Raw genomic sequence first — 26,679 nt, forward strand, 5'->3', positions numbered from 1 at the left:
AGGGTAAAACCAACTGACTGCCTTAGGGCTGGTAGGAAGAAATCTGTTTACTTTAATTACAACTGCAAAGAAGAGTCTACCACCTTAAAGAAAGAAACAGCCACATTTTATTTAAAGAAACAAACATTACAGAAACAAATGTTAGAAACATGACAAGTTCTGAGCAGTCCCTGGATCCTGCTGCTTGGGAAAGCACCTTTGCACAGTCTGGAATGGCTTGGCTTTGCACACCTGACCTTCCTAACTCAGCTTCTGCTCTGGTTTTCTATCCCTGCCCCTGTCAGGCTCTGCCACTGGCACAGATGTTGAAAATGCAGCTTAACATGTTGTTGGTATTCAGCTTTCTCCCCCTCACACCCATTTTCTTGAGTGTCTTATTCTCAAGGCAGTAGGGATGGTAGGGAAGGCACTATTTTGCCTCTCTAAAACCTGTAGTTTATCCTCCCCAGAAGGATAAATCTGCATTTGGCACCCAAGGCACACAGGGTGCACCACAGCTGCACAGCACTGCTCAGGGAACAGGCTCATGAGCAGGAACTTGTAAAAGACTGTGAGAGGGGATTCACACTCCTCTCAAAAATTGATAATAAAACACTTCCTATCAGACTATTTGGAGCCAGGCACTCTTCTTGCCAGTGCTCTTGGAGCATGGCAGCCAATTCCTCAACACAGAGGAATTTCTTCCATGAATGCTTTCAGAACACAGACACTGAGAAGGCACCACCTCATTTAGCTCTGCTTGAAGGCAAAAGCTGACAATCTGTTGTTTGTGGATGGATCTAAAGGTTTGGATTTTTTGGATGCATTTGTGTCCTCGGGTTTCTGCTCCTGGCTCTTGCTCACTTCTTCTTCCTCAGCTGGGGGACGCTTCCGCTTTTTGTCTTCTGCCAAGTCACTGACTCTTCCTCCTCTTGCTTTCTCAGTCCACACCTTTGAAGTAGAACAGAAAATTACCAATAAGGCCACAAAACTCCCCACTTTGTTTCATACACATCATTACTCTGGTTGTAAGGTACTGAAATAATTCCTATGAAATGAACAGGGATTAAGTAAGGAACCATTTCCTCCCTTTCCTTTCTTCTAACAACATTGTCCCTCAAAACTGGACTTCTTTTGAAACTGTGTATGAAATTGAAGCTCTTAATTGTCTTTCTGGAGAAATGAGAAACCCAAAAGGCCTAACAAGTTAAATTAGAACAAAATTAATCCCCAGTGAGTTAAGCCTGGCTATGTGACTTTAAATTCATTCCTTTTGTTATTTGTTCATTGATTGCATTCCTCTCACAAGCCTCACTTTGGAAAAGCTGCTTTCTGATATTGCTCATAATTCAGTTCATATTTTCATAAATTATGTGTCATAAATCATGGCACAGTTCAAAATTGAAATCCATAAAGATGGACTGGAGTGGAATTTAAAGAAAAAATTCCTAACTGAAAATAATCCAGGGATTCACTGGAGGGAAAAAAAATTAGCAAACCCATAGAATTAGAGAATGTTTTCTTACCATCCTTTCCTCTGATGTCAGCATTCTAAATCGACTCATGCCTTCTTTTATTACTTCTGCTTCGTTCAGATCAGGATTATCTGTCAAAATGTTTGCTCTGTTCTCTTCTAGCCACATCTGGAAACCTGTCTTGGGTCTAAAGTAAGCACACAAAAATTGTCTGGTTAAGAAGATTATAGGAAAACCACATCCTCCCAAAGCAACATTTCTGAGCAGCACCTAACTGGGTTTTTTTGTTCTCAGAGGAGCTGTGAGGGCAGCAGGCTCCTCTCTGCCACTGCAGGATGCTCAGAGAACATGCTGACAAGGCAAGACTAAGTCAAGCATTTTTATTAAAACTGTGATACAGATATGGAGATGAACACTCCAGTTTTAGAATGACAAAGCATCATGGTTCTCTCTTCCTTTCTGACAGGGTCTCATCAACCTAAAAATAGAGCACATTCATCAGCACTACTCAGCTCATCCTTCTCACTGCTCTCCTTGCCACTTGTAGAACATCATCTGTAAAGCTTAACAAAAAGAATGCCAGTCCAAATGAGTAATAATTACCTGCATCTTCCTCAGCTAAATGAAGCCTAAATGAAACGTGATTGTAATAATGCAGGTTTGATGAGGATTGGGATTGTTAGGAAACACATCTGCTTCCCAGGAACAGCCTTAGCTGGGAAGGGATCAGCTCCTCAGGTGAGTGAAGGTTTTGTTGAGCTTCTCTTTTAAAAAATCTACCAAAATAAAGCTTTTACTCTTTCACATAAGACCCTTAGCTTTGAGACTTTGAGGTTTTCTAGAGCTGTTGAAACTTTCAGTATTTCCTACACTTGGAACTAACACAGCAGCATGGTTTCATTTATCAAAGGTCATTACAAGTAGTGTCAAAGCAAAAATTGTTGCTTTAAGCCCCAAAGTTATATTTTGAACTTCTCATTTATTATTCCTTCCCACATTTTTCAAGTGGGTTCAGGAATGTGACAACTTGTGAGCTAAACTTTAATCTTCATGTTATATTTCTTTGGCCAGTCCAAAAGATTCAGAAACAAAATAGATTTTGGACTTGCATTTCTATCAAAATTTGAATATAGCATTGAGATCCAAGTGTCTCTCACCTTCTGTTCTCAGTGTTTTCCTGTTCAGTGACTTTGGCTTCTTGGGACTCATTTCCTGCTTTTTCTTCTCTTTCTTCCACTATTTTTTCAACAGGATTAGTTGCAGGTGTGCGAGGCTGGAAGAAGGAGGCTGCTGAAGCCTACAGAAATCAAGAATAAGAATGAAAAAAGTAGAAACACCTCACCCTCACACAACATGTACCATGTAGCCTAACAAACCCCAAGCCTTTCCTAAAGACATAATAATCACTTGCATCAATACAGTATCTAGTCCATCCAATTTCAGCAGAGCAGATGTTTACATTATTTAAAATAAAAGTACAAGGCTCAGTACAGAAAGTAATTTCTACAATTGATTTTTTTTTTGCTGTTTTATGTGCTGCCACAGTTTCTGCACTGTGCTTAAACGAACTCTGCCATCCAAGCTGCTTTACTCACAGGGTTCCATATTTGATCAAAACTGGTAAAAATTCCATTTTATGTTCTTTCTTCAATGAAATGATGCAAGAAAGAGTATAAACATTACCTGCTTGGTCTTGGGTCTGGGAGTCAGAGGCTTTATAACTGGAGGGTTCTGCTTGTTTACAGCTCGACTGCCAGACAAAGATGTTTTCTTTGAGTATTTGGTCATATTGTCTAAAACATTTGCTGAGGGGACCACTGGGTCTTTTCTGTTGGATGACACCTAGCAAAACAAATAAATAGGTGTTTTATTTATTTTCTGTCATGTTCCCCTTCAAGGTATCTGTTATATTGGAAACTCCAGACAGAATCTGTTGTGATTTTCAGAGCATCACAATCGACCCAGCTGCAAAATTCTTACCTTAAATGGATTCACTCGTCCTCTGCTGCTGGATGCAACCAGAGCTATTTCAGAGGAGAGAAAAGAGAATGTAAAAATGTGTGCACTCACACATCTATCCAAATCATTGAGGCAATGTGCACATTTTATGTGAGTAGAAAGAGACTTTAATAACCCTGTGAAGGTTAAGCTGTACGTGCTCAGTTATTCTTAGTTATCAGAAATGCCACACAGGACCAACAGCTTAAAATACAAACCCAGAGGAAGACCCAGTACTTCCTCCACTCCCAAATCCGTTTCCACTCCTATTATTCTTGCTCAAGGGTTGGCAGGTTGCTGGAGGTCACATTCTGCCCCTGCCTGCCCACACTCACAGTTCTACCTCAGGATTTTTCACTCTGCCTTGCAAGTAATAAATGTGATTAGTGAAACAAATCCATTGAACACTCTTCTCATTTCTCCCTCATCCCAAAGAATGCCTTCATGGCATAGCCAGGCAGGCACTGATCCAGCATTTGGCACAGCTAAGGCAATCAGAACAGTGTTATGGGACATCATTAGGCAGTGAAGACAGGAATAAGGAACCTCTTAAAACATGAGAACAACAACCAGTGTGACCAGGCAGGAGCTTGGAGCAATCTGGTCTAGTGGAAGGTGTCCCTGTCCTTGGCAGGGGTGGGGAATGAGATGAGCTTTAAGGTCCCTTCCAATCCAAGCCATCCCATAATTCTGTAAATTTACCATTTGACAATACTGTTATGCACTAAATTTAAATAGTAATGGGAGAACAAAGGATAAAAAACAGGAGCAGATATTGTGAAGAACGACAAAGGTGTATCCTTTCATCCTGGAATAAATTATTTACTCACCAGGCTTTGGAGTTGTCACCTCTGCTGAAGTGACACCTTTGGAGAAACGATTTGGCTCTTCTGAAAAAAGAAAGGAGTACATATTTAAATGAAATCAAGTATTGTACTATAAATTCTTTTTAAAAAATCAAACCAAAAAGAGAAGTAAGGAAGGATGGGGATTGAGCAACCTGGTCTAGTGGCAGCAGGGCTGCAACTGGATGATCATTAAGGTCCCTTCCAACCCAAACTATTCTGTGATTCCATGATTACAGTAAACTTATCTATAATTTAAAGCATGACTTTTCATTTTCAGACAGTACAAACACTTTCACAAAACCATCTGTCACCTCTACCTAGATTTAGAGTTGTAAATTTATTTCTTAAACCTTAAGCTTATTCCTCAAAGTGTGCCCAGCAAACTACTCATCTATCAATGCACCTCCTGCAAGACTGGAGCTGAAACCAAAGTAATTGATTAGAAGGTGAGACAATTCTTCAGGAATAAAATCAGGCAACAGGAAAAAGTCCCCCAGGGCCCCTCTAATGGATACTGAGCACAATGCACACACAGCTGTGGCACAGCAGATGACACACAGTGAACTTTCTCTGCAGCAACTGCAGGCACAGCCTGGAATATGGAGCCACTTAATTCCTTATTAAGTCTGCAAGAGTTATCTGGAGAACTCCCAGTCCATTCAGAGAATATATTTTTCTTACTCTCTCTGTGTACTTCTGGGGTTTCTTCTGCTTCCTCACAGGCATCAGTTTCTTCAGCATCTTCCACTTCTTGGTCCTGCTGAGCATTCCTGCCTGGCAGCCGGCCCCACTCTGTGGCAGAGCTGCTGTAACTTAAAGGAATTCAACAGAAAGGAAGTGGTCACCAAATTCAGAAGGAAAACTGAAACAACAGATAGCAAGCTCACTTACCTAATTTAGGCAGTAAGAACAATAACATTTGGCATTCATGTGCATTATACCTTGATTAAACTGTGATGATTAAAGATTCATTAACCATTCCATAACTTTATTGCCAGAAGTTTGCAACAAATATAAATGAAAACATTAAAGATCTGTAATCTCCATGTAAACACATATACCTCCAGTACCACCAGATTACTTTTCTGCATCCATGAATACACACAGGTGGTAACATGGATATGCAATTTCATACTGAAAGCATCATTTTTTAACATTTAATCTGATTATTCTCTAAATTCCCAGTATAGCAGGATGAACAATTCTTGCATTTTCCTCCTAAAATTTGCCAATTACCAAAATCTGTGTAATTATGCATAAACAAAAGGCCCATTTCTTTCAACCCAAACAGTCAGTAGTAGATTACTCTGGCACTTAAAACAACATAGTGTTTGTGATGGATTTTAACCCTCAGAGTGGTAGAAGTTGCAGGCATGGGATTACAGCTTCCACACACAATCCAGAAGAACAAGCCAGAATACTTAGAAATGAGTTTTGACAGTGCAATTTAACACAGAAGAATAAGGAAAAGGCTTCAGATAAGTTCAGGAAATTATCTCTTCCTTTTGCTTAAATAAGTCCCAAACTTCATGCATAAAATTGCTATAGGAAGACATTGTTTCCAAAAATATGACAGAAATGAATATAAATATATATTATTATAATACATTTAAATATGTTAAAAACAACCCCATAACAATTTTTTTAAAAACCACCAAAACCCACACACACACCTTTTGCCTCATCATGTTATACAAAACAGATGCAGGTAGGAGAGGAAAGATTGATAGCACAAAGAGAAAAGGAATGCAAAGCCAACCTGTAGTATGTTCCACAGCTTTGAAGAGTTGGGATTAGTTAGGAGGGAATAAGACTAAATAAAAGAAATGGGATATTGAGAAAAAGGGATGGGTGGAGAAAGACAGGCAGGAATGAATCAAGATTGAGAGACTGAAACAAAGAGGGGAAAAAAAATAGGTGGGAGTCAAATAACCAAAGGCAGGGAAAGGTGGGAAGAGAAAATTCCAGTCAGAGCAGTTTAGTCTTGAGCCTGCTTTGGCTCTGAGGCTGCTGGACACAGGCACACAGGAAGCGAGCAGTGCAGATATTTCCTTCTGTGCTGCTATTCTGGCACTGATGAGTCCTCACAAGACACCAACAAGGATGTACCATCTCACAAGTGTCATTCACAAGCAGAGCAGCTTGAACTGTCACATCACCCACAAACACCCTGCAAGCTGCAGGCCAGAGAAGCACATCAAAACATCGACAGAGCAGTAAAACCACCCCGGTTTTTTAGCCATGGAAATTTGCATTACCCAGCGTTCGAGTGCTTTGGGAAATCCTCTTCTTCTTCCTCCTCTTGCTGCTGCTGTGCTGCTGCCAGCTCTGAGGCTTTTTGCACAGCCATGTCGCTGAGGCGCTGGGCGAGGTTCAGCCGGTGCGAGCGGGACGCGTATTTGATGGCCAAATTCACCACGTTGTGGGTCATGAGGTCAGCGAGCTCCACGCAGCGGAACTCACGCTCCAGCTTACAGGAAAGCTGCAAGAGAGGAAACCTGGGGAGTCACACACCTCAATTCCACAGCTCCCTCAAAACTCCAGGAGCAGGATATCGTGGTGTTGGTGGAGTGAATGACAGGTGAAAGAAAAAGCTTTTTTATTTCCTTCTTCCCCCCACCCTTCACACTGATAAACAAGATTAGCTGCAGCCCACCTTTGATAAAAGTCTGAACTAGCTGGATTGCCAATCCCTAGCCAGACTCCTGATAAGAGGAATCACACCAGCATTTACATTATAGAAACATAAAATGGTTGGGATTGAAAGAGACCTTAAAGCTCATCTCATTCCCACCTTCCACTATCCCAGGTTCCTCCAAGCCCTGTCCAAACTTCAGTCTCAGAAATAAATCTCAGGGATTCTTTCTATTAGGTATTTGTACTTACAGCAAACAGCTTCATTAGAAGTTCCTGCTGTTCTTTCACTGCCTGATTTTTAGCATTTTCATCGAATTCATAGCCATTTTTTGACAAGTAATCCACGTGGCTGTGAAACACAACAGAACGCCAGTACTGCTCCTGAAAAAAAAGGGACAAGGATGAGTGCTGGAATTCAGAGGGGAAAAAACAATCCATAACATAATGCCTAATAATTTTCAATGTATTTTATCCACTTAAATGTTTCTTTCCTCTGATAATGAAGGTGAGGAGTAGACAATTCTCCTTCAAGTCAATGCCTACCAAGGAAAAGATGGATAACATTTACACAAACTGATCCAAACAGTTGCCATATATGTTGAATTCCATTGATATTACAGCAGGATGAAACCTACATGTTCACCAATATACCATCAGGATAGACAATTCTAGAACACTTTATCTGCTGTCCCCCAGCAAACTGGAAGTATTCCAGAATAATTCAGTAAATTTAGGAGTTTATCTGAGAGACACATGAACTATAATGCAAGTATGGCTATTTCACCAGGCTAGCCTTGTTCAAAATAATTGTAAACTTATTCAAAACCAATAAGTTTTCATCAGGTGTATTAGAATAACTTTTCTTTACCTACACATATTCCCTCAAGCCAAATTAACAGTTCCTGGTATTCTCATCCCATTATTTTGGGTTGAGAAGGGAATGGCAAACATAGTCTATCAGATAAAGAACAAAACACTTAACCAAATGAAGGAGAATTCATTAAAAATTACAGTGTGTTTACTACTGAAACTTTTTACCTACACTTCTATCAAAGAGAATAAATTTTAAATAGCATTAAACTGTTCAAAGGCTGAGGTTAGAATTTTATGTTCATTTCTCTTTTGTGCATTACAGCTGAGCATTACAAGTTTGAAATACTTAAACCAACAAAAATTGAAGAAAAAATACAGTTATTTTTCTAGAAGTTGTTCACAGGCACATCTTGCTTCCACCAGCCTCTAAATAAGCCAAGCCAGAAAACCTGTGTTTTCAGTGATTATGAATTTGGATACTTTAGTACATCTGCCAAAAATTTTGTTATGCCTAAAATAGTAAAACCCAGACATTTTCTAGGGTATCTTGGCTGGGATCCCCAAATCTGGTATCACAACCCACTAAAAAGAAGAGTGAGAAAGACTTCACTGGTCAGAAACAGATATGTGTAAATACAACTTTGCATCAGCTCTGCCCATTTTATTTTGTGTTCACTGACAAACAGCTGTGGACCAAACCAGAAAAGCTCCACAAAACACTGAACCCAAATAACCCCTTGGCCACGTGTTTTACTCAGAGTTTGCACTGTCCTCTTTCACAGCAGGGGGATCAACAGGGCTCCTGTAGAATCCCCACTCCAGGGACACCTGAGCCTCCCAGCTGTGAACTCCACCCCATTCCTCACCTCCATCTGTCCCTTCTCTGTTGCAACTTGGCAATAAGGAAGCTGAAAAGGCAGGATGGCTACAGCAGGTCGTGGCAGGGTGGGAGGGAAGCGAGCTCCTTTACAGGGAATACACCTGAGCACAGGAAACAACACAGCCACACTCACCACATGTTCACATTTGAGGGGATTTGTCCTTTGGAAAATAGCAATTAAATGACTGGCTTAAATATAACAATGTGTAAGATTGCATGATCAAGGGTTATCTTTGCATGGCAAGCAAGAAAACATTTCAAAACCAGCAAGGCACACGCTGCTCTTGTTCACACTTTAAACTCCAAATGTGACACTCTGATCTTGATCCCACATAATGTTTGATTTAACAGCTGTTACAAAGAGTAAATGCAATATATTAAAATCAGAAACCACTGAACAACTGGAGTCACAGAGTTATTGTTGCATTATATTTAAAGGAGTAATTTCTGGGAACAATCACATAAGCAAACCATTGATTGGGGAAGAGCTGTGTTTCCTGCAGCACCAATGCAGCACTGACAAAAACATCTGGGTTTCCAAGCTGCTGTTTCAGAAACTTGGGGAAAAAAAAGAACAGGAAGCACCAGTGTTCTGGCTATCTCTTAATTAAGGCATATGGTGTTTGTACAACCCTCCCCCCTCCTTATCTTCATTATGCTGCTGGCTTTGAGTGAAATGTTCTTTGCAATTCAGAGAGCAGCACTCTCTTTCTTGGAGTAGAAGGAAAAATTCAGGATGAGAGACTCACAGTTGACAATCTTATCATCTTTTTTGGTGAATTTTCTGGAGGCCAACATAATGATTTGGAGGGAGAAACAGGCAGGGAAGTGACATTTAAACCGAGTTATCAAATTATTTCCCTTTTTCCAAAAAAGCAGAGTATTATTTAGAATGCCACATAAGTTTAAATAAAATTCAGTCTCCCACCAAACTCTACAATTGTCTGTAATTAACAAAGTAAGAGTTTAAATTTCAGTAAAATATGTGAGCTGATAGATTCTGCCCTGGCAGGAAAAGGAGACAGATCATTGAATAAAAAAGGCTACAAATAAAGCTTAGCAAAAAAATGTCCAGCATGCCTGTCACACTAAAGAGAAACAGTTATTCAGACACACCACTGTAACAATTTTACATCCAAAATGGCTCTTCAAGGCCACAGTTTTAAATATTAATATAATAATAGACAGCTCTGATTTATCTCTGTCTGATGATGTAGATGAGTCACAGGATTAGATTCTTTTCAAAGTCCAGAAAGGGGAAAGAATAAGGGGAAGAAAAGATACCAAGAACTGCAAAAACTTGGGAAAAAAAAGAAAATAACCAAACCACCAAAAGCAGATGTGTAATAGTCACTGTAAGTTTAAAAAGTTTCTCAAGCAAAATGCAGATTTGTGAATGTGTCAATAAAGTGCACGCACACCTCTGAGCCAATTAATCAGTCACAAATCATAAAACTCTAATGAGTGACTCAAAACCAATTTGATAATGAATCCTCCATGCAGAATTCTATTTGGGGAGTTACATTTGCTGTGCATATTTACCAGGTGAAGTTTGCAGTTTCTCCCTGTAAAAAGGGATTGAAAAGGGATTCTCCAGGATTGAAAAGCAAGACAAACAAAGCTTTTCCTTGTGAATTATCTGACCTGAGCTGCTGGGGATTTTCATGGATGCCAACGACCCAATAATGATCATATTTCCCTTTGCAATGCTCTCTGGTGTTGCACACTGGAATCCAAGTGTTCCCGAGCGCCCGGTTCAGCATGCGCACGATTCCCTCGGAATCCACGTAACAAGGGGTTCCTGTGGGTTACAAAGGAGAGCATTTCACACATTACAGCAAATTACAACCTAGTGAACTTGGAATTTTTCAGAGTGAAATCAAAGTGCAAGGATTGAATTAAAGTTTTTAGATGGATTAAAGTATGTTAAGGTATTCACACATAAAGGAGAGGTGTAAGTTTGAGTTTTAGCCTAAGTAAGTTAGTAAGTATTAGTAAGTAAAAGGTTTAAGTTGCCAGAGTAAAAAAACAAGTTCTGGTGAAAGTTAATAGACATACTAATGTTTTTAATAGAAGCTCCAAAAGTTCATTAAGAGACTATACTTAAAATAAAGCTCCAGTAAGAACTTTTCAGCTAGAACAAAATAGATCATATACATAGTTTAAACATGTCAAAAAATTAGAATTCCAGTAAGTTAAGTAGTAATAGTCTGAGTTTGTGTTAGCTTGTTGAAAAAATCCTATATAAAATTATGTATTAAAAAGAATCAGTACTTTATACCATTGCTTTTATGCCATTGCTTTCTATTTTACTATTGCTTGCTACCAGCAACACCCAAGAAAAAAATAAGAGCTGCCACAGCAACATCAGCTTCCCAAAACCTTAACAAGAGCAGCTTCTACTTCTATTTAAAACTCTAGTTTTAACAAAACTTAACATAAACTTTAATGACTGTAACTTTACTTTTAAAACCAATGCACTTTATAATAAGCCATAACTATTTAATAACTATTAACTGCTTTAATCATTTAAAATAACCCGACACAAAAAGTGCCTCAAAACCAGCAAAAATTTCAAACCTCACAACAACCCAGCAAGGTGGGAGTGGTGGATAGAGCTGGGGAATGATGGTTTACATATTTAGATAGGATATCCTCTGTCCCAAGCACAGCACCAATTAGTTTGGAAAAGGCAGTTTCCTTGGAGAGATGCGCCACCTTCTGTCAGCCAGCACCACTGCTGGTCAACTGACAAGTTCAAAATTAAAACATTTCATGGACAAATCGAATTTATACTGCTTGGGTGGATTCCCAAAGGAAATCAGCTATTATACTATTACTTTTTATGGTTATTATAAAAGGTCCTCTCAAGCTACCAACTTTAGGGGGTTGGGGTGATCTTATGGTGTATTAACACAATTTCTTCTGGCTGAGCAGGAAAACCAATCAGGAGAACAAGTTCTGATTTCTGACAAATATATTGAAAGAATAGAAAAATAAAATTTTGTTTATTGTTGAGGAGACTGGAAGTAAAAGTCCAAATCCCAAGATCTGCATTATTGAAAGGGCATTAATCAGCCAAACTTCTCAATAGAATAACAGGATGGTTTGGAAGGGATGTTAAAAATCACCCAGTTCCACCCCCTGCCAGGAGCAGGGACAATTTCCACTATCCCAGGCTGCTCCAAGCCCTGTCCAGCCTGGCCTTGGACACTTCCAGGGATCCAGGGACAGCCACAGCTTCTCTGGGCACCCTGTGCCTCTCTCCACCCTCCCAGGGAACAATTCCTTCCCAATATCCCATCCATCCCTGCCCTCTGGCAGTTTGAAGCCATTTCCCCTTGTCTTGTCCAAAGCCCCTCTCCAGTTTTCCTGTAACCCCCCCAGCAGTGCCAATATTTCTCAACACCCCTCATGCAGGTGTTCCATACCTTCTGCAGAGAATCCAACCCACACCAAATAGGATTTCCTTGTAAGAGAAAGAGGGTCTCCATGCAAAATTTGTCTTTTCTTCATTCCTAGCTCCAGCAGCTGTACCCCGAGGCACTGGTCCCCATCAAACCCAGTACCTAGGAAGAAGTTGTGCAATGATTGTGTTAGAAAACAGAAGGACTGGCTAAATTAGTTTTGAATCAAAAACTAATTCTGGTATTTAAAATTAATTCTATATGAAAAACAATTCTAATTCATTCTAATACCCATGGATACCACTGTCAGACACACAACTATTTGATATTTTGGACACACAAGATGTGCATGACAACAACTTCTTTAATTTGCTGTAGTAATTCCTTCTGGCACATCTGAAACCCAAATTTAATATATTAATTTCACTGTTGCAAAATTCTCCCCTTCCCCACAGTTTATCTCAGCATCCCAATATCAAACACAGAGGTCAGAGGTCACAGTTATGATGGATGTGTTTGTAAAAGCATCACCCAGAAAAGGAGAAACACCATGAAGGAAACTCTCTGGTGATTACAAACAAATTAAGCAGTGTGTGAAGCCAGGGAGAGGTGAACATTGAAAACAATCCTAGTTCAAAAAAAGACAAAAGGGAGAAAATACCTCTGTGATAAACAACCATCAGCTGCTCTCCATGTCCTGCCATGGACACCACTGGACCTGGGAGACTGAAAATCTCTCTCTGAACTCCTCCAACTGAGAAGACACGGACCAGCAGGGCAGTGGTGGCACAGGCAGCCCAGCCCTGACCTAGACAGATGGCCTCAATCTCTTCATCCTTTGGCATATCCACAGTCCACTCCTTGTTGGCATCCCAGGAGCCAAAATGGATGCAGTGCAGCTTGCTAAGGCAGAGACAAACATGCCCACATGAAGTAAATACAATATCTGAAAATACAACAGCATATTAAATTTTTATCAGAGATCTCTGATGGAACTACAGATTTCAGATGGAAGATGTAGCTCTCAGATGGAACTAGAGAAAATTTCAAGTGGTCATTTGCAAAGGTGTTTCTCTCATTACTCAAAAACTGAAGAGCCAGCTTGACCTCCAGTACTGTAGATTCAAAGCCTCTAAAGCCTGAAGCAGAGACAGTCAAGAGGTCTGAGGGGAGATTTTTTAGATGGAAGCACCCTGAATATCAGCCCTCATTAGAACTCAGTCATGTTATACTATCTTTCAAAGGGAAAAATTATCAGAGACTTCAGTTTTTAATAATTGAAAACTGCCTATGACCAATCCACAGACATCGTGTCTTTTGAGAGGTTACCCACTCTCATTGAGAAAAACTGACATTTTCAAAATCAGACAACCAAAATGTCACAAACAATACTTTTAAAGGATCCTTTTCAACTTACCACATGGCTGTATGTGTGAAAATAAGAAGAAAGTTCTTTCTTCAAGATATATCCACATAAGCCAACAATAAAATACAGTTGAAATTGTTCTTAAATGCAAGAACAGAGTTTAGCTGGCCCAGCTGCTTAAATCTTTCTGTGGTTTTCATAAACTTGTGCTCATCACACTTGAAATTCTTGTGGGTATCTCCAATCATCTCCTTAGCAACAGTGTGAAAAGAAAGAGCTGAACCTTTATGATTGATCTTTGATCTGAGCAGACTGAAAAACTATTGTTCATGTTTACAATTCCCTTTGAGCCTGCAGTGTGTGAAGTTTCCAGTATATATATATATATTTGAAAAGGCAATTAAGAAGAAATTCTCAAGAAACTAATGACATTTTTCAATGCTCTTGAAGCCTTCAAGTAGGTGGAAAGTGGTCCTTGAAAGTGCTCCCATAAATAAAAAGCTCAAAATTGATAGAAGATGATAATAAAAGCCAAAATACTTGAAACAAGTTAAAAGCAGCTCCCTATTATGGATTTTGCAGAGCAAGGCCATGACTTACCTTGCAAGTTCCTCTGTACTCTCACAGGCCAGCAGGATGGCTTCAGTGGAGAGGTCAGCCATGGTGTGGCTCAGGGAGTTGGGCAGGTGTGTGGCATGGTGCACAGAGGTGTCGTGGAATTCGATGTCGATGGCGTTGTCCTGCTCGTCGTTGTAGCAGCGAATGATTCCAACTGAATTCCACACCTGGCAAAAGGAACCACACACACCCAAAAAAACATCAAATCAAATGTTCTGAATCTATCAGATACACTGCCCTAAACCAGCCTGCTGTAATTCTTTTATCTGAAGACCTGTGTAATCAGGATTTGTGGTTCCTAAAACAGCAGGATTAGGCAGACAGTAGTTTCACTCTCACTGCTTAGCCATCTTTCTCCTTACCAAATTAAGTGTAAAGAACTTGCAGATAGAAAGAAATAGTGAATGATTAACATACAAGTCTTAACAACACAAAAATATCCACAGTTCTGACTTAGGAGTTTTTAAATGGATTTGCTAAAATTGAGTAGCACAGGTACAAACTGCATGGCTTGATTTTGTCTTAAAGCAAAGTATTTATTTCTACAGAAATGGAAACCAAAACATTACAGAGTCCTTGCATGAAAACAAAGCTACTTTCCATTATTTACCTTCACACCACAAAGTAATAAAAAAAAATAAATCTTGGATTAGATTAAAAACACGACACAAAATGGACAATATTAATTATAAAAGAAGCATCTAGATCTAAATAACCACACAGATTTACCATGAATCGATGCATGAGATGCACAGGAGTGGAGCCAGACTGGAAGGGTTTTTGCCTGGGGGTTGGCATTGGCCCATCATAGAAAGGCTGTTGAGTAGATGATGCTGGCAAAGCTGCAAAGCCACCAGTCTGATCATCACCATCATCCTCCTTTTCAAGAAGACCAGAACTAGCTTTTATCAATCCAATATCTAGAAGTTAAAAAAAAAAATCTTACACACAGTATTATGACAGAATATAGGTTAAAAAAATTTAAAACAGTCAAGATTTCTCTGGAAAATCAAAGCAGAATATATCTGAGTAGAGGATGCTAAAAGATCATCCCAGTAAAAGAGCTTTGGAAAATAAAAGAAAATAAATTGTGTACCTAGTGAGTTATCATCATCATCATCAATCACTGCCCTTCTCCCATGGCCTGGGGGCTGTATAAGGTCATCAGCATCATCCTCATGATCTCCAGTTTTTGGGGAAGAAGGTGGTTCAATCGTATCCCCATTTAAATAATCATCATCATCTCCATCAAACAGATCATTGTAGTCTTTGGCCACTGCACTGGCAACCTAGAACCAGATCAGCCATCAGCACAAAGCTTCCTTTGGACATGGGACTCAAGAAATAAATAAACACACAAGAGGGAACTTGCAAAGCACAAAACAGAGTGTTCATACAACTTAAATAATTATATTAATTCAAGAAGTGATTGGTACTGAGCACCTTGTCATTTGGCTTCTCTACATCACCAATATTTTCCAACAGCCCCAGATTTCCTTCAGTGTCTGTGTAAGCAATTTGTTTATATTTAGGGTGCCATGCCAGTCCACAAATTGAGTATTTTTTCTCATGCCTCATCCTAAAAAGAATATGAAAAGAATGGATTTTAGTAAGCTCCTCAGGGCAGAACCCCCCTCCAAGAGTTATTGCAAAAAGTGTAAATTTTATTAGTACAAGGAAGTGATATTACACATAATAAGATAATTAATATGTCACCTTCAGTGTAAACAGCTGCTATAAAAATAGAGCAACTCTTCTTTTCTATGAAGAAAATAATTTAAAGTTTAAAAATCAATCAGAATCATGTTCTTAAAACAGCAGCTTCCTGATACACATTTAAAAGACAAAGGAGCTCCTCAGCACCCATTTATTCCAGAACCATTCAGTTATAGAAAGAACATTATTTGTTTCTCTTGAATAAACTAATAAATTAATCCTCTATCTTTTTCCACCATTTATCCTTACAAAAATCATCCCATTAATTATTTACATAATCTGTCTATAATTCTAAACATAAAGATTGCAGTTGCAATCATGTTTCTTACACAGAATATTCAGATAATTCTCTTCTTCTCTGCCTCATTTAATAATACCTTTGACTTTAATTGGGGGAATATTTAAGAGGTTTTTAAGAGCTTTAATTAACCAGATTGCAATTTGCCAGTCTGTCCTTTTTGGCCTACAGGTGAGGATGGCTGACTGACTGACCTGTGCTCCCCTCTCCCTCTAGAAAACATGTTACCAGTGTCTGGGATGTGAGGAAAATTTGTTTCCATCAAAATTACCCTTTAATCAACCATCAGTTTCAAAAATAATAGCAGATATACACAGAAAGGTTCTGGGATTTGAACAAAATCCACATTCAAGTCCCTTCCCTAAGGGAAGGTTAAACCAGAAAATTCTGCCAATCTCATCAGGGTTTCTCAAGAGGCAGAGTTCTACATTTGCACAAAGAAGTTTTACAGAAAAGACCATAAAATTGTATTTTGAGAAAAAGAGATGAACTTGGGGATTTATGGAACAACACTGAATACCTCTCTATGCACTGCTGGGTTTCCACATTCCACACCACTATATTCCCATTCACACTTCCAGCTGCCAGGAACCTCCCACAAGGAGACCAGACCACAACATTCAAGGACTAAGGAAAAAAATAAAATAAATAATAATCAAAAGTGATCAATACATGCACAGAATTCCTATTCTGGAGCTTAAAACAGACAGATATTTTGGAATAAAAAAAATTAATAATCATCTCTAACAGGTCATATCCAGCCTGCTGTACATGGCAGCTCTTTTTCTTTGAAAACTATTGTTAATATGGTTGCTTTAAAAAAAACCACTTTTTAAGATAGCACATCTATTTTTGTTTCAGACTATGCATCTTCTGTCATTGAACAGTGCCATGAGGCAAAACAAAACCCAATTCTAGATGTGCAGAAAGAAGCAGAGTGTATTTTGCAATCTCAGCACTAAACATAGTTTTATTTATTTTGAACTTCATACAGTCCCATAAATTAAAATCCAAGGCTGTGTGTTTTGCATCTTAATAACACTAGAAGGCAGTTCTCTTCAACCCAAAGATTCCCAAGTACATAGTGAGGTCAAAAGAAAGAAGGTGGTAGGAAGAAGAAAAAGAAGAAAAGAAAGAAGGAAATTTATTCAGGTCTACTAAATTTCAGCTCAATAAAATATAAAGTGAACAACTGACATCTCTGCTTCATACAGAAATAATACTCCTGACATTTTCTCTAAAAAGCTCTGTGTTTAGAGCAATTTGTGAAAACAGATGTTCTTCAGCTGCAGTGGGTGAGTGTCTGGGAGACTTCAGAGACCTGGTGGGTTACAGAAAATGTGAACAATCATTACCAAAAGAAGGGAGCAGGGAAGGGAGAGATACTGTGCACAAGATAATTTCTAGCAGAATAACATTTAAATTAGAGTATTTAACCAGCCCCTGGTCTCTGCACCTACCTCTGTGATGGAGGCATCTGACAGATCAAACTCACTGTCCCAGGTTTCTCTTCTGAACAGTTCAACAACTTTATCTACAGGAACTGCCAGAAGCTGCTCAAAGGAAAATATTACACAATTTAGAACAAGTTACCTGTCAACCAGAACACTCACACAGCACAGTTCCTTCATTCAGCAGCCTCACAGATGTGAGTGCCTCAGGATTTAACAGCTCTCTAACATCCCAGCCATGCCAACTGAGAGGAAGCTGAAGCAATTTAAATTACAAGGTTCTTTAATGCTTTCCACATTCCTGTTTTTACTGTAAGCTTAATTTCCTTCTGGCAGAAAACTGCACCATAAGGTTATAAGTTCTTATTTATCAAAACATCTCTCACACACACAGTTTTCAATGCACTGAGCACAAGGCTTAGGTAATTCTTTGCCCTCTCTCCCAAACTCCTTTTGATCAGGTTACAATTTCTCAATAAATCTGATTTGGACAGCTGATTCCTACACCAGCTCATTTCATCTTCCATAAAACTACATAAATGTTACTGGCTGGCTATTTCTTTAGGATTTATTTTGGTTAGGATTCTACCAATTTGCTTTGTAGGAGAAGCAAGACAACTGCTTACATTTCAAATACAGGAGTGTGTGTGAAGAATTAGCCTAAAAATGGAAAGTATTTGGTTTTATGCAATATGGATATTGAAACAATGTACTGAGGGTGACATTCACTCTTCCATGGAAAATTGATACATAACACAGTGACAGCAGCCAGGGATTTTGAAGAACCAGGTTGGAAAAGGGATGGGGACTCCACCACTGCTTTGGGCAGCTGTGCCAGGTCTGACAACTCTTTTGGTGAGGAAATTTTTCCTAATATCCAATCTAAACCTCCCCTGATGCAAACTGAGGCCATTTCCTCTTGTCCTGATGTTTGTGACCTGGGAGAAGACATCAACCCCACCTGGCTACACCCTCCTGCAATTTTAATCTTCAGGTGAAATAAAGGGAGCAATTTACTGAGGAAATATTTACTGACCAGGGCAAAATTTACTCAAAGCAGAGAAGGACAGGACTCCTTTGATGCTCTGTTGGGAACAATTTGATTACTTCCCTCATGTCCTATGTTCCTTCCTATTCAGCACACCAAGACTGTTTAATGCTGGTTAGGGCTGACAGCTGGACTCCTGCCAAACTCAGGCTGGAGTTTAAACAGGGAGCCATTTCCAGTTTTTTATGTTTCCTAAAAGGGAACTTCACCCCAAATATTTTCCTTACTCCCAGGAGATGCAATTTGGGCTTGGGATTGAATTCCACTGCTGGATTCAGAGGCAAAAAGAGGATTAAGATGTGATAAAACAATATCACTTACCTTGCCAGTGCCAGGTTGCCAGGCAAGCCTGCAGATTGATTTAGCATTTATCACATCATTACATTTCTGCAGCAGCAGCCAGCTTGTGGTGCATGTCTGAAAACAAAATTTTTAAAAATATAAGCTTTTTAGAGCAGCAAAAATCTGCTGTTTAGTACAAATTCTGAAAGGAAAAGGGTGGGGGGAAGAAAACCAAAAGGAAGAAATATATCTGAACTGAAATAACCTCTTTCATCAAAATACAGTAGCACATACTGCCTTAAAATACTTTGTCAATGTAGCCCTGAAACTATTTTAATGACAGTAAAACTACTTGTAACAGAAATAAGATCACAGAACATGTATTTTTAATCAAGTACAGAACAAATGAGCCCATCTATTTTTAGGCTATAGAGAAACGTGGCCAAAAAGCATTTGTCAAACCCAGATCAACTGCAGCAAGGTGACATGCAGCAGCCTGAATATGGTCCCAGCAGTATAAAAATGAATGGCTGTAATCTCAAATCACAGCACAGATTCATGCATCAAACTGCCCAAATCCTGGAATATTCTCAGCATCATTTCCCCAGAAGGCACCCACTGTCAGTCTGGAACATGAGATTTCACACAACTATGCTTGTGTCTTTAAAAAGCAGCAGCCACAAGTGTGGGGGGTATATTTTCAACTGTACTTACAGGAATAATTCCACAGGGATTCTTATTCCAGTCAGTGGCATTTAGAAAAACTAATGCCATATCCATGTGCACAACTGCCTTATTAAAGCCTTCACCTGAAATTCTCCATTTCCTAAGAGTTCTAAGAGCAGAGGCTAAATGTGTTTACTACAGTTAATAAATTGTTTCATTATAATCAAAAATTCCTCAGTCCTGAAAGCAACGAGCTGAAATTCTGAAATGAGGAATGTGATGTCTGTTGCTATCCTCATTTTGTCCCTGGCACTTACAGTGTTGGCCAATTAGGAGAGATGAACGGAAGGAATCAGGGATTTCACAGGCAGGAAGAACAAAACACAGCTACCCAGGCAACATTTCATAATCAGCTTTTGGAATTTCTCCCAGAAGCAGATACAAGTATTCTGTGAAGTGCAACTAGATTTCATCCCCAAAAGGAAAATCCCACTCCAGGAGGGTTATTTCAGTCCAGCTCTTCTTGCTGTCTGTGAAATCCTGGATTTCTTAGGGAAGATTTCACATGGAAAAGGCAGCTTTTACCTGATCTGCAATGTTCCAGACTCTGACAGAACCGTCACAGCTCGCCGAGGCCTCGGTAAGAGAACGGAGTAAACAAATTAATAATTAAACACATAGAGAAATTAATGCTACAAAATGGAAAAATCCCTACAACCAATGCCACAGATACAGGATACACAGGCAGTTTTAAGAAGAAAGCCTCCCTGTTTAAACCACTTTAAGATTTAAAACTTTCCAATGCTGTCATCTTGATAATTGTACTCAGCTCCAAGCTGCTGTAATTACAAACCCTCATATTCTAGTGAGCTATTTATTTGCCAAAGAGGCTCAAAATTATTATTACATTTCTTCTGAGGCACCTTTTCTCTTCTAAATTAGACTCCAGAAGAACACAGGCAGTAACAGATTAGTAAAAAAAGACTGAGTTCTCCTGGGAGGCAACAAGTTCTGACTTCATCACCAGCAAGGTCAGACGAAATGAAGTTGTCTCATCTACCCAGTTGGTTTTTTTTTTGGTCAAAACTACATTTTAAATTTTTTTTCCCACAGAGAAAATAAGATTCAGAGCAGAAAGCAAATTAAAAAGTTGGTTTTTTACCAGGTAAACATCCTTGGGGTCAAAAGACAGGCTTAAAACAGGAGCATCGTGTCCTCGGAATGTTTTCTGCTTGCTGCTATCAGCCACCTCCACAACTTTGATCATAAAGTCACTGCAGATCACAATGACATAAAATTGTTAACATTGCTGTGAACAATGACAAACTACGTTTTTATAGCAATAAAAATTGGGCATTAAAGATCTTTTGGGGAAGTTACAGCTCTCAGCACAATATGATGTAATGGACAATGAGAATCTTGAGGCTTGGTACAATAGGAGTCAGGCCAGACTGTTTTTATCAGAAAATTATTTTTGTTCATGTCCAAATTCATAAAATACATTTGTTTTTTGAAGAAGATATTATTCACACACAGACCATATACTTCTTCAATATAATATTTTACATGATCTAATAAAAATCTCTGTTCAGATACCAGAGGGCTGGTGACTTAACAAGAACTAACTGCTGAGTGGAACCAATATTCATTACTATAATTATTTGGCCAAGTGGCTTTAAAAAAAAAAAGATGATGCAAGTAGTATATTTTGTGTGACTTTTAAGACCATTTGGGTATTAGATACAATAAGAGAATGTTTACAATTTCATTCCTTCTTCCAAAATTGCAGCCATTGCTGCAGCTTAACTCAAAATATCAATCCTAACTCTTAAAACAAAGAGTTGCTGTGATAAACTTCCAGTACCACTCCCTCTCAAACCTCATTGCAATACTCACAGAAATTTCATTTTAGGATCTAATTCTATAGGGTTAACCATTACTTTAACCTTTTTCATGTAGCTCATATGAACTTTGGCAGCCAGTTGAATGTTAAATTTATACACAACTGAATTTTAAAGATTTCATGCAAAAATGAAGAAATCTGGGACAAATAAAAGCAATTCTCAGCTGCACTCCCTCACTTCATGGCTTTCACCATTCTCCTTCAGTATGACACAGGACCTCATTGAGGGGTGGCCTGACAGTCTTGTGAGCTCTTTTTCCTAAAAATGTGGGAGCCCCAGCCAGGCTGCAGGAGTACTGAGGGCTTATTAAAGTTTTAGAAACAGCAGAGAGTTTGCTGTCTGCCTAATCTCTCTAATCAAAGTCAGATCCTGGGGCAAAGCTGTTCTCTCAGAAACAAGCACTGGCAGAGGGCCCAGAGCCATGATCCCTGTCAGATTTGGAGATTACAGTGGTTACTGCCCAGCCTCCCAGTTTTGGTGGAGCTGCTGCCAGAGTTCACAGTCCAGCATGTTCATCCAAAATGCTCTTCTGGTTCAATTCACACTTAGAGGAGTCAGGAAGCAGATCTCTGCCATCTCCCCTGTGGAGCAAAATTCCAGAAGAAAGGCAAGCAGACCTGAATTAGCTATGACTGCCCAAAGACTTCACCAAATCCAATTAAGAATCACCTGAGCCTTAAATACTTAAAAAAAAAAAATCACAAAAACCCCATTGCCTGCTGGCTATTTTGCCTCCTCTGTTAAAGGACTAGAGTATATTCTGTAAAAGCACACATGCTGCTCAGAGAAAAGAAGTAAACTACACATTAAATTCCCCTCAGGCAAGTCTTGAAAGTGTCATCTGTTATCATTTGGCAGATCAGTGATGCTTATGCCAGAGAATGACTCAACGCTCTCACACAAATCAGAACCAATCTAACTTTTAGATGTGCACATTCATCTGCAGCTCCATGATCCTGAGCAGTAGGGACACCATCCTCAGCTCCCAGTGACAAAACTCTCAGTGAGAGGAGACATCCATAAGGGTGAACACTTTGAAAACACTAAAGGAAATAAATTATTTCACAACACCAGACTTCTGTATAAAACTACATGGTGGATCAAGTATCTCCCAGAGCATTGTTTCCTTAACTCCTCTTCATTCCTCTCTTCCCCTCCACCCCCTTGAAGGCATTTTCCAATCCTTTGCAGCCCTCAGAGGTTTGTGGGTTCATGACCTCGTTGGTAACAATCAGCCTGTGAGGAAATTTCCAGATTGTGAATGGTGCCCACATCACCTGGCTCCAGCTGCCACTTTGGTGCCATCAGGACTGAAGGTGACGTGGTTGACGTGCATGGGGAAACGAGTGAGGATCCCATCTGGAGCTCCCTCAGGAAATGTGTGGATCTGGACAGTGTTGTTGGAGACTGCTGTGATCAGTTTTCCATTCTGACAACAAAACCAGTCATAAAATCTGTCAGTTAAAACACATTTATGCCACAGAGACAAAAATCCCGCTCTCATGTCCCAAATGTTTTGGCAGATTAATTTTATTCATTCCCAAAAAGTCTAACAGTAAGGGTAGTAAGGGAAATACTCTTCAAGTTGCCCTTTTTCCACCCAGAAATACAGACAAGCATAGTAAGTTTAATAATTTATCACTTTAACCAAACTGACTTGCATGCTATTCAGATTCATCTGCTGCAGCATCAGGAGAGGGCACCCTTGGACTGGAATTCTCAGATGAGAAGTTCATGAACTATAGCTCAGATCTTTGCAGAAAACAGAAGGTAGACGTTTACTAAAAATTAATTCAGATTTTAAAAAGTGCAAAATAAAAGAACTAATTCTCCATACTTGGGAGTGACACCTCTTTGAGTGACAGTACTCTTCCTCAGTTGTACACAGCAGTAAAATTTTAAAATAAATATAAGGGAAAGCCTTATTTTCTTTTTTATTGTGTGCATTTTTGGGGGGGAGGCAGTATTGTGGTTGGGGTTTTTTTTTAAGGTGTATAAAATTATAGTAAAAATCCTGAATGTAAAGGAAGTGGCAATCAGTAGTGAATGACCTAAAAAAATAAGTGATTAGATTTATTACCTAGATTACATCAACATCTCAGAACAGTCCCTCATGACATTTCATTAATGAAGAATAATTTTGGAAAAAGGATTTCCTGACATTTAAGTCTCTCACTGTTTAAAAACAAAACATCCCTCAAAACCAGGAGAACCTTTTTCAATTTTTTCCAGGATTCTTCCTCATCTATTCTTGAACAGTTTTAGCAATTTCTGGTTCTGCCACTGATTTGCTAAGAGAACCCATTCAAGTCACCTCACTTGGTTTGTGAAACAATAATGAATCTGATGTAAATCTACAGCAAAATACTCTAAAAATCAATGATGAAAATAGATTTTACAGGTATTGAGGAACAGATACATGAGGTATGTTAAAAAGGACATAAGAAAGAGGATCCAAGATTTCAAATGATAATTCTTATAACACAATAAAATATGTTAATATTTATTTCCTCTTTCATACACCTCTACAAAAATCACAAGTAGTTGAAAAATAATTTTTAAATTTCTCTTTATCACTGTCAGATTAAATACACTATAGTTTTAGAACTGAGGTAGGCTTCTGGAAATCTTCTCTTCTAAAATTGCCACAAAGACAATATTTTAGATCCACTATGATTAATGTAATATAAAAAAAATTGAACATGAAGGAAATAATGTGACAGTTCTCAAGCTAAATACATGAACATGCATAGTAAAAATAATTATTTTCTATTATATAAATCCTCTTCTCACTTTGGGGACACTGGGTCAGAGGCATCTTTAGGTCAAACAACAATTCTGAGAGTGAAACATCAACCAATTATTTAAAAAAAAAGTGTTGTCAAACCATTACTCACTTTGTAAAAGCAAGTTTTGATTAATACAGATTATAATTCCTTGGACTTTAACACAAGCCCACATAAAACAACCTCTTGGCTTTCTTCCTATTACTTGATGATCACATCCAATGCTGGGAAAATTCCTGCAACTCACATGGTGAGAAAACACTGGAACAGCCTAAGAAGTTCACTGCATAATTAGCTTAATCTGCTGGGTTTATTTCTCAGAAAGGAGATCAAAGTCAGAAATTAATATAACTGAATGTGAAGGAAGAGGAGGGGAAAAAATATGACAAAAGTTTAGTGTAAATGATAATTCCTCTATAACTGTGTATGGGGTAGAATGAATTGTCAGAGGTAATTCTTGTTTATTGTTACCCACAGAAGCAGCACCCCTGAGCTGGAAAATCCACAATCTGTAGAAAAATCGACACAGTTGTGCTAACCTACCTTTAGAGCACATGAGAAGGCCTTTTCTCCCACACTGATGGACTTTGGATCATCATCATCCAGGTTTTCCCAAATCCTAACGTCTCCATCACTGCCACAAGTCACAATGCAGCTGTGGAGAGACACAGGATTTGTTAAAATCCAGGAATCTGCATCCTTTTGTAAGAGTTTGGTTGTAATGCCACATGAGGCTTTTTGTGGTTTCAAGGGATTGTTAGCAGATTGTTATCTCTTATGAACAGCCTTGGCAATGATAATGGACTTAAGAAAAGAATAAAATAATATGGCCTTTAATCATAAACAGTATATAAGGTATCCTTTGAGTTTGAGAGGGTTTGGGGTTTTTTTTTAGTTTACCTTTTGGTCTATAAAAAGGTAATACTAAATATATAGTTTGTATTCATACACTCAAGAACTAGCACAAGGAAGGGATGAAAATACAGCAATCCCAATACTGCATTCCTTCAACTATATTTTTAATTTCTTAGTGCATACACAAACGTATTTGCTCCCACACTACACTGATTTCTGCTAAAATCTATGAAGTCACTCTCTTAAAATGTGCATACAGAATTTTTATATATATAATACTTACTATATATATACATATGGAAATATATATATATATATATGCTTAAATTTAAGTTACAAATCAATCACTTCTAAACTCAGAGCACCTAAAATACGTCCCAGAGCCAGTTCTCAGCACAGGCAAAACCCACAGAATTTTTTTGACTGTGTCAGGCCATAAATCCATCACAGTATCTCACATTGGCTGATACAGAAACTTACAGAATCATTAAGATTGAAAAAAGCCCTCTCAGATCATCGAGTCCAACCATTCCCCAGACTGCTGAGGCCACTCCAGATCCGTGTCCCCAAGTGCCACATGCACACAGCTTTTAAATCCCCACAGGGATGGGGACAACACCACCATCCTGGGCAGCTGTGCCAATGAAATATCAACTCCTGGGAAAGAATCAGACAGGAACAAGCCCATCCCTCTCTGAGTCCCTGGGAATGGGGCTGTTACCTGCCGGTGTCATCGAAGCACACATCGGTGTGTCCCTCGGCGTGGCCGTACCGCATTGGCTTCTGTGTTGATGGCATCTTTGCTCCCACCTGTCTGCTTGTGGAGAGGAAAAAAGAGGAGAAATAACGTCAGTTAATTAAAAGGAAACACTTTGGGAAGAGCATCAGATGGGGCAACGAGGTGAGAGCTGCTGGGACACGCACGGATTCAACCACCTGTGGGGATGGGGACATGGGGATGGGGACACGGGATAGGAAAGGAGGATATTGTGGGGATGAGGACATGGGGATGGGGACATTGCTGGGAGGGGAGCACTGTAAGGATGGTGACATCACGGGGATGGGGGCACAGGAGGGGAGATGGGGACACACTGATGAGGTCACAGGGACACTGTAGGGTTGGTGACGTTGTGGGGATGGTGACACAGGGTTGGGGGGAGCCACAGTGATGAGGGCATTGGGAAAAAGACATGTGGATAGGAGATGGGGACATTGGACATTGCAGGGATGAGGGACATGCTGATGAGGCCACGGGGTGGGAAGTGGGGACACTGTAGGGACGGTGACATTTCAGGGATGGGGATATCGTGGGGACGGGAGATGGGGACACGGGGATAGGGGGCTGGGGACTGGGACACCGCGGGGATGGGGGCACCGCGGGGATGGGGGCCCGGGTTACCGAGGCCCGGAGGGGCCTGGCGTGCCGGGGCCTCTCCCTCAGCCATCCCAGGCCAGGCCAGGCCAGGCGCCCGCCGGACCCCGGCAGGGACCCCCATTCCGCTCCGGGAAGGTCCCGCACCGCCCGCGGGGTCTCGGTGTGGCCGTACCCGCCACCCTTCCCTCCCTGCTCCCTCCCGCCGCTCACCGCCGGCCCCGCCGCCCGTTCGAGCCTTCCCGCGCCCGCCGCCGCCGCTCCGCCCTCAGCGGGGCCG

General features: G+C 39.8%; 1 protein-coding gene across 1 annotated transcript; it reads right to left on the reverse strand.

The window, feature by feature from the left end:
- Nucleotides 1-105: 105 nt before the first annotated feature.
- On the reverse strand, nt 106-26,643 carry WDHD1 (WD repeat and HMG-box DNA binding protein 1). Its single transcript, XM_033063904.1, has 26 exons — nt 26,613-26,643; nt 25,749-25,841; nt 24,716-24,827; nt 22,664-22,815; nt 20,645-20,756; nt 20,068-20,118; nt 18,856-18,951; nt 17,496-17,588; nt 16,556-16,662; nt 15,465-15,600; nt 15,118-15,310; nt 14,751-14,941; nt 14,004-14,188; nt 12,699-12,940; nt 12,062-12,199; nt 10,275-10,431; nt 8,617-8,731; nt 7,187-7,318; nt 6,559-6,782; nt 4,982-5,112; nt 4,283-4,342; nt 3,435-3,478; nt 3,138-3,296; nt 2,612-2,751; nt 1,506-1,641; nt 106-930 (listed from the first exon to the last, which is right to left on the reverse strand). The coding sequence occupies exons 2-26, from the start codon at nt 25,823-25,825 to the stop codon at nt 730-732; spliced, it is 3,384 nt and encodes a 1,127-aa protein (XP_032919795.1). The 5' UTR covers nt 25,826-25,841; nt 26,613-26,643; the 3' UTR covers nt 106-729.
- Nucleotides 26,644-26,679: the final 36 nt, after the last annotated feature.

This window comes from Catharus ustulatus, chromosome 6 (genome assembly GCF_009819885.2).
Source record: "Catharus ustulatus isolate bCatUst1 chromosome 6, bCatUst1.pri.v2, whole genome shotgun sequence".
NCBI classification, from domain to species: Eukaryota; Metazoa; Chordata; class Aves; order Passeriformes; family Turdidae; genus Catharus; species Catharus ustulatus.